This window comes from Phaseolus vulgaris, chromosome 6, assembly GCF_051622355.1.
Source record: "Phaseolus vulgaris cultivar YP4 chromosome 6, ASM5162235v1, whole genome shotgun sequence".
NCBI lineage: Eukaryota > Viridiplantae > Streptophyta > Magnoliopsida > Fabales > Fabaceae > Phaseolus > Phaseolus vulgaris.
In genome coordinates, this window is record NC_143503.1 from 20,240,455 (window position 1) to 20,250,554 (window position 10,100).

The 10,100-nt window shown below is 23.5% G+C and overlaps 1 protein-coding gene across 1 annotated transcript; it reads left to right on the forward strand.

Moving 5' to 3' along the window:
- The first annotated feature begins 6,667 nt into the window (after nt 1-6,667).
- Nucleotides 6,668-8,421, forward strand: LOC137833425 (cytochrome b561 and DOMON domain-containing protein At5g47530). The gene is made up of 3 exons (XM_090303912.1): nt 6,668-6,756; nt 7,280-7,808; nt 7,876-8,421. The coding sequence occupies exons 1-3, from the start codon at nt 6,668-6,670 to the stop codon at nt 8,419-8,421; spliced, it is 1,164 nt and encodes a 387-aa protein (XP_090160038.1).
- Nucleotides 8,422-10,100: the final 1,679 nt, after the last annotated feature.

Consider the following 10,100-nt stretch of genomic DNA (forward strand, 5'->3'; position numbering starts at 1 on the left):
CTTCAAATATCCTTATAAAATTTAAAGTTAATGTAAAATAATTAGTTTAAATATGCTTTAAGTTCAAGTAAATATTTTTTAATTTTACTTTCTATAAATTCTTTTGACATTTCTAAATCTTTGATATTTTATTATTGTTTTTTAACTTGTTATTAAATAAAATAAATTTAATACTAAAATTATAAAATATCAATCAAAACAATAAGAATGTTTTTAAGTACATTATTCAATTAATGAATATATTCAGAATGTGTTTATTTTATAAGCAAATTTAAATAACATGGTAAAATATATCAAATTTATTTATTTCAAAAAAAGTTCTGAAGTTATAAACTACTTTAGGTTACTTGTCACTCATTTATTTTTTTTATTGCCCCTTATATTTATATATATATATATATATATATATATATATATATATATTATTTTCTTTTTTTTTTATCTATTTTCAGTTTTACAGAGGTAATTTTTTTCTCGTATTATCTCTGAGCCTCTTTGGTTGATCGATTAAAATTACAAATAATATATTTTATCTAAAAAAACATAATTTTATTTATATAATAGAACTAATATAGTTATAATGTTTTATGTCATTTTATATTATGAAATATTTTATTAGTTACTTTTACTAAATATTTTAAGAGTGTGTTTAGTAAGATTAATATGTTTGTTATTAACTTATTTGACTATTTTATTAATATATCAAAATAATTTATTTTAAAACTAAGAAGCTACAAGTCACTTCAACTAGCTTGTATCATATAACTTATAACTTATTTAATCTTTTTTCTATTATTATCACTTATTTTAATATAGTTTTACTATTTTTATTCTATTTTTACTTATCATTACCTATTTTAATTTTATAGAGATAATTGATTAATGTATTATTTTTAGTAGTTGTTGGTATATTTTTTAACCTTTTATGTAGTTTAAATTAAAAAAAAATCACAATGAAGTTACTAATTCTTTCCTTCAGGATGTAGAAAATATACTTTGTGAAAAATAAGTTCAATGTACCATTAGTTTAGATTGAGGAATAGAAAAACTTAAATTTATGAAGATAAATAAAATTTAAATTTGACTAATATCTATTATATTAATTCATTTAAATAAAATTACTTATTTAAATCAATAAAAGCTATGATAAATAATAAGTAGTAAAACAATTAATATGAATTTAATTATTTAAAATTAAAAATTATAATTATTTAATAATATATTTTTATCTAACATAAAATAAAATTTATTATATAATAAAAATATGTCGTTATATTATTTTATATTTATGAACTAATTTACCAAATACTTTAAATTTAATAAGTTAGTTTATTAGCGTGAAATTTTGAAGCTAATAAGGTAGTAGTAAATTTACTACTAGGATAGTTTATTAGTTACCTACTAATTAATCAACTAGTTTTGCCAAATAAAATTGAAGTTAATAAATTAGCTTATTATTTTATAACTTATAAGTTAAGAGTTTGTCAATTAGTACTTAATCTAAAAGTCAACTAGATTATCAACTATTAGTTAACTTATAAGCTATATAGCTAGTTTTGCTACATAAATCCTTAATCCTTTTTTTTTTTATGGATAAAACAGTGGTACATAATTTTTTTTAACTTCAATATATTATGAACACTATTTTTATATTATTTTAAGAATAATAATTAATTTTTATTTATAAATATCACTTAAATAAAATTATTATTTTTCAAAATACTAGTAACAAAATATGTTATAAATAAAATTATCTTATAACAATTATAAATTTTCTTCAGATAAAAAATAATAATGGTTTTATATTACATATAGTTTTATATAATATAAGTTGTTTTTAATATATAAATTATATTTATTATTTTTATCTTTATAGAATAAAATGCTTATTTATGAAATTTGAACATAAATTATTTTAAGTTTATTAAAAAATATAGTATCAAAATTAAGATATATATATATATGTATATATATATATGTATATATATATGTATATATATATGTATATATATATATAATAAATTATAAACATCTAATAAATTGTAATTAGTTTTTAAATAGAAATACGATATTTAAAAGTAAATTCTTGAATAAGAAAAATATAAATAATATATTATTAATATCATTCATATTAAGTAAATAATATATTATTTAATTAAATTATATACCTATAAATTAAAACATCTAAGTATCTCAATTTAAGTTTTTTATTGCCTATTAAATTTATATTTGTTATTTTTAGCGTTAAACTGTGATTTATAGTAAAGTCTAAAAAATAATGATTAAAAATATGAGATATTTAAAAGTAACACTTTTTTACAGAAACTAATTATATATATATATATAGAGAGAGAGAGACACTAAAGGTATTTAAAATTAAATAAAAATGGCACATGATTATATATATAAAAAAAAAAAACTAATTTTACATGCCTCCGTTTATCCTCTCTCTCATGCTTTAAAAAATAAAATTGAAACAATAGCATAATAAAATATGAGATTAATTTTTACTTATTAAGCAGTATTTTTAGTTTGTTTATGGTATACAATAAATATTTGATATGGTTAAAATTTATAATTAAAAATTTCAAATATATAATTATTTTGTAGTTACATTTTTAATAAATAAACATTTATTAATAAACTCTTCCTTATTATCTGATTATTAGAACTAGACTCAGCATAAAGATTTTTATAAAAATCCAAGATATGATCCTCAATGAGTTTAGGATCCTCAATGAGTTTAGATCCTCAATAACCTCATTCTCAATCCTTAGTATGTGAATCCCACTAGAACTATTTCGCCTCTTTACCACAACATGAAAAAGTAATATTTTTATCCCTATCTTAAAACATTTTTGTCCTCTCTCTCAAAAAACAAATATTGACAATAAAGCGCATGATCAATCTCCTCCTTAGCAATCTTTACTTAACAGATAAGCCCATCGATATCAAACAAACTAATAGTCTCTAAGTTTTGTTGAATATCAAGGAGGAAAGCTTGCTTAAGGCACTGCTTTATGAACATTACCAAAATAATTTTTATTCCACCATCAGAGCTCAATTTTCAACCTTTTTAACTTATGTTTCAAAATAAACATAGGACAACCAACAACCAGATTAGCCCAAGAATCATGAATAACCTTCATACACGAACGATCTTGAAGTCATATAGAAAAGAAACGAAAATTGTTAACCTTCTGTAAACAATTACTAGCAAGACTAGCAAGAATAGGAGAGTGGTCAAAACCATTTTTAACAAGAACCAGGTAATTACAAGAATCTCATTCATCCAGACACGCTCCAATACATAAAGCCCTATCCAAATTTCTATCAATTATGTGTAACCCGCTCCTCCCATTACACCAAGTATAACAAGGCATAGAAGTAAGATCATTATTATTAATCCAATCAATAAATTCAATATAAGAAACCTTATTAGGAGCAACCCTCCCTTTGCAATCGTCAACCGAGAGAACAACATTAAAATCACCCAGAATACACGAAGGCCCTGTGAGGAAACTAAGATCCCTCCAAAAAATTCGTCTAACAAAGTATGTGTTAGCACCATAAACACCTACAAAGCTAAAGCCTTTATCATGCAAAAGGCAATTTACATAAATAAATTGATCATTAACCAAGAAAGTTTGGACAAGATTTGGGACCGACAAACACCAAAGCCTAACAGTTTTATTAACGATAGGAGACGTAGCAACCAAATGCATATTAACAGATTTGAAAAGAACATCTAAAGCATTAGTGTATGACATCATGGGTTCAGTAAGAAAAACAAGAAGAGGTTTATGCAGTTAATATTAATATTATTAACAATATTAATATTAATAATTTTAATATTTATTTTATATATTATTATTATTATTTTATATTATTTTACTTATTGAGTCTTTGGGTAAGACAAATTTATATCTTAGGTTATAATTTGCTAATTATTTTGCAATTGAGGGATTGTGTATATATTATATTCTCCCTTCACACACTTTATCACATATTGATTGGGTCCTATATACAGGTCTCACTAAACCTAGATTAGATTGTGTAATAATGTCACTTAGCATGAGAATAAATTTCCAATATGAGTTACATTAATGTATAAGAATGCTCATCTTGATAGAGAAGAAAAAGTTAATAAAGAAAAATATAGATCAATTACTAACCACTAATTAAAATTAAAGTAAAGGGATCCCATGGTAAGAAAATATATTGATAAATAAAAGTATTTGAATGAATTTTTTAAAGGGTAGTGTACTTTTATAAATAATTTAAAATATGATATGATGAAATATGTTGTTTGGATAGATAATCTATTAAAAAATTATATATTTTTTAAGAAAATATCATGCTCATAATTTCAAATTTTTTAAAATATAAGAATTTAAGATCGGTTTTTGTACTATACTAAAATTTTATGTTTTAAATATATATTTAGTTTTGTATACATCGAAAAATAATTACTATTTTTAAAACTAAGAATCCAAAATGTAAAAATACATGAGTTGATTTAACCAAAAAAAAGTATTTAAATAGTAATTCAAAATTCTAACATTTTAATTTTGAAAATTTAAATTCGTTTGTGCAAGTACAACGGTCTTTTTTAAAAAAAAATAAACTATGAAAATAATTATTACTTTATAATTTATGGAATGAAATTAGAATTTTTTTAAAAAGAGATTAAAAAAAGTTAATTTACCCATAAATATACGTATGGGATACAGAGAGAAAAAAAAGTATGGTTTGCAAAATGAAAAAGGCTTCATTTCATTGTTATTCATATCTCATCAGAATGAGAATGAACCTAAAATATGCCCTTTTTACAAATCATGACAAACAAAAGCCTTTTGCTATCCCCATTATTACTAACCACACCTTATACCATAACAAAAAATTAAAATACCCACTCCACCATGTCACCGTTCTTGTCATTGCACTCTTTGGGAGGAAGAATAAGAGGATAGGGCATTGGAAAAAATGATTAAATGTATTATGCATAATATTATAATTTTATTTTTTATTACTTTGTGTTTTAATTTAAGTTTTAAATATTATGCAATTTCAATTTAATTTCATTGTTGATACGTAGACTTGAATCAAAATTTTTGATAAAAATTGTTTCTCTGAGTATATTTTTGTGAACAAATGACAAGACATGTATCTATTTCATTCTTTTGCACGTATGTGCTATGTCTAAATTATAATTATTATTTTTATTGACATTTATGTTATTCATGTTATGTCTAAGTTATTTTGATATGAATATAAAAAATTTAAAAAACTGTAAATGAAAATTATTTATATCTTAATTAAAAGTGATAATATATAACATTTTTTTTCAAAAGAATGATATTAATAAAATCTAGCAAAAAAAATAGTGTTTTTATTTAGAGATTGATATATTACTAAGAACTTAAAAAAATAATGGAATATAGTATTTTAAAAAAATATATATAATGTTTAACGAATTAAACTTAATCCATAATTTTATTTATTTATAGATATATAGGTATAAACTGAAAATAGATATAGAATTTTCACACACAACCTAACATGTTTAGATATATTAATAAAATTATATATATTAATAAAATTATTTCAACTATAATATTTTTTAACACACTCTAAAACACATATTACTACACCGCCATTATTATTAACTGTACCATTATACTAACAGCAGAAAGACTAAAATATCGCCCTCTGCACCACGCTCTAAAATATTTAATATTGTTTTCAACTTTATATTTTAATATTTGTATTTCTATCAATTAGACGTATCTTATGGGGTGTTACAGTTTTTAAATACTAGACTTAAAAATAATTCAGTCCAATTTAAGAAAAATGTTTAATTATTTAAAAAAAATCAATTTTCAGTTTCATATATATATATTTTTATTCTGGAAAAAATATATTTCTGTTACAGCTAAACCAAACTATTTATTTATTTTAAAAACACTTTACAACAAACATACTGAAATAAAAAAATATTTCTCACCATAAACCCGTCCATAAATTCAAAAGGCTTCCAAAAATAGATAAATCGGATCTAAGGTGATCCTAAGTTAGATTAAAATTTTACTTTTTGTAAACTTCTTTCGTACACTCATTTAGACGGACTCTTTTTAAATTAAAAATTAAATAAAAAAATATTTAAAATATTAATACTTTTTATTATCATATTTAAAAATATAAAAAATATATAAAAATATTTTAATTTAAATTATTAATCCTTACAATTAAATTTTATTTATTTATTAGTTATAATTAAAAATTAACATAGAAATATTAATTAATAAACTAAAACTTTAAAAAATATTTACATAATTAATATTACTTTAATTTATATATATAACAATATTCAGTTATATTCCTACACAATTTACACAATAATCTTTTAATTGAAAATACATTTTTTAGTAAAAATATTTTTTGGATTTTAAATTTTATCTTTAGCATATATAGAAAATAAAAGAAAAATATTTTAAAAATATAGAAAATAAAAACTGTTTTAAAATATATTTGAAACGGTTAGATAAAATAAAGATATCTTGATTTACAAATGTTATTTAAAAAGATAAATAGATGTGTGTGAAATTGATTTATTCAGTGCTAAAAATCAGAGCAATTGTTTTGTTCTCATTTCCTTTCTCCTACTATGACTTTCACTGCAAATATAGTGTTCTTCTTCACTTTTCTAATTGCCATTATTGTCCCTATCACTTCACAGCCATGCAACTCATACAGGTTTTCAAAACACATCATCTTTTTCTTTTCCTTTCTATTTTATATGCTTACTCTCCTATTTTTTTTCTTATATCAACTTTTCACAAAACATAAAATCATCACCTTTTCTTATATTTGCTTCAATATATATCAAAGGTTAATTTTATGAAGAAATGTAAATACAAAAACATTTATCATATAATATAAAATAGTAAAGGTCATATTTTTAAAATCATCATCTTTTCTTATATTTGCTTCAATATATGTCGAAAATATATGTCGAAGGTTAATTTTGTGAAATGTAATAACAAAACAATCTTAATTAATTTTTCATAGAAATATTCTTCTTTATTTTTTAAATTTCTGGTTTTCTAAATACAAAATAAATATGTTATTTTTAATGGATGGGGTTTGAAAATATATACGGGATGACTTAACAAATTCGTGTTTTATTTATATTAGGTGAAATGGTACTTTGATAAAAATATTTATCATATAAATTATAGGTAATGAAGCTCATATTTCTAATTTTAAAATCATACAGGTTTTCAAACAACATTAAGTATGCGGCTTGTGAAGATTTGCCCGTTCTTGAATCCTCGTTGCATTGGAACTACCATCCATCATCAGGTGTAGTTGATGTTGCATTCAACAAGGCCAACGCAAAGGATTCAAGTTGGGTTGCATGGGCCATAAACCCTATCTCAAAGGGCATGGTGGGTTCACAATCATTCGTGGCAGTTCATAAATCAAATGGGACCATCAAAGCATATACATCACCAATAACAAGTTATGCGACGATGCTACAAGAGGGAAATCTTAGCTTTTCGGTTTATAGTCTTTCTACATCATACACAAATGGTGGCATCATCATCTTTGCAACTTTTCAACTTCCCCCCAACAAGACTGTGGTAAACCATGCTTGGCAAGAGGGTTTGGTTTCTGAAGATGGCACTCTCAAGGCTCACTCCTTTTCACGCTTTAATCTACAATCCTATGGAACCATCAATTTCATATCCGGCAAGGTTTCTAAATCTGATGGAGATGTGAACTCACGAACCATGTTAAGAAATGTAAGAAAGTTGGACTTTATGATATTTTTTAGAGGAAGTATATATTTTGACCTTGTGAATTATGTAGGTTCATGGAATTTTGAATACTGTGAGTTGGGGAATAATGATGCCGATTGGAGTGATGATGGGTCGTTACTTGAAGGTGGTGGACGGTTTGGGAAGCACTTGGTTTCACTTGCATCGAGCATGCCAATCACTGGCCTTCTTGATCGGCATTGTTGGCTTTGGGACTGGTTTGTATATTGGAAACCACTATGGGGTTCATCATGCTCCTCATCGATGCGTTGGAATCACTCTAATGTGTCTTGCATCTGCACAAGTTCTTGTTGCTGTGTGTTTGAGGCCTAAGAAGAATCACAAATACAGAATATTTTGGAACATTTTTCATTACATAGTTGGTTATGCAACTATTGCATTGGCCATATGGAATGTCTTGAAAGGTTTTGACATTTTGAATGCTCACAATGTGTGGAAGAATAGCTATGCGGGCATAATAATATCTTTAGCTGCAATTGCTATCATTTTGGAGGTCACAACATGGATTTGGGTTTGCAACAAAAAGAGGGTCAAGAACTCTCAGGACCATGTTGTCATTGGTGAACAACTGACATAGACTATAGCAATCAACAGACATAGACTATAACCATCTTTACTTTTCATGTAATTGATTATTTTCTTTAAAGTTCATCATGTTGTACAATAATTAATAATTTTTTCAATGTTATAAGATCCAAACTTTATATGTCTTTTCATTAAGTGATTTTCTTAGGCTATTGTTATCAAACACCTATTTTTATTTTATCTTAGGATCACAATTTACCTTTATTCATTAAATTTATTTGTATATCAAGGCCGACTCAATATAGAATTTTTTTTTAAAACTATTAGGAAAAATATTTTTGTGTTATGTTAACATAAAAAGTCATTAATCTATATATAAAACAATATATTGATAGGTATAAAATTTGTCCTAGCAGCGATTAGATAAAAATAAATAAGACTATTGAATTGGTAATAGTATCATGTACTGGTATTTAATATAATATTTGTATAACTAAAAGTTGAAGAAAAAAAAAATATATATATATATATATATATATATATATAATTCATCTAGTTGACATACATAAACATCTAAAAATAGTTTTTAATATACATAACAAACGAAAGGTAAAACTATTGAAAATAAAATAATAATGTTTACAAATTCACTTCTATAAATTCATTAGATTATAATTATAAATAATCTATTTCTTTCGATCCTTCAATAATTATAAATCTAAGACATGAATATATATATATATATATATATATATATATATAAATATAAATATTCAACATAAAATATTTATTAAAATGATTTTTGGAATTTATATATATTATTTAAACTATAACTACTATAAAGGAAATTCTTCTCTTAAAAACTATTTTATTTTATTTCAATTTTATCCTCATATTTATATTTTATTTTATTATTTAAAAATATATAAAAGGAGATATTTGTTATTTTGTGAGCAGTTTTAATTTTATATCTTAAAGGATAACAAAAGAGATAACACTATTTGTAAATTCAAAACTAAACATTGTACATTTACATATTTTCTCCTACATTTTTTGTTTTTTATTTTCATATTAAAAAAAATTCAAAATATGAGAAGTCGCAGTTTTTTCAATTATAAAGTAGAAGATGAATGCAATGTCTGAATTTACTTTTCTTTTTCTTATTCATTTATGCATGCCTTTAGCATTGTATGGTGATAATATTATTATTATTGTACTGGCGTCATAAAACACACGAAGACAACAATTTATATAACAAAAAAATCGTACAATTTTATTCATTAAATAAAAAATTGAAAGAAAAAAAAAACATACTCCTGCAGTTGTCAAGGCTGAGTGTCATGGTGGTGATGGACTTAGGTACCGTTTGCTTCTAGGGGTGGTACTGTTTGCGACGACGGAAGTCACAGTGCCACCCTGTTTGCTTCCACTTATGTGTGCGGGTGAGGGAGAGACTGCAGGGAAAGTGTAGGGGATCTTGCATCTTCTCCAAAATGAAGAGAAAGGGGAGAGTGCATAGCAAGTGCCACATCAAATGTTAAAAATTACTTTTCTATCCTTCTTTTCTCTTTTCTCCTACATGCCACCATAAATCACATGGCCTCCACTCTATTCAGGTTTTTTAATTTTTTATTTATTTATTTTAATGTTATAGTAATTTAAAAAGGCAGAAAAAGTTTAGAGAAAAAATTTAAATTTCTAATAATAAATGTAGATAGTTATTAGTTTTTA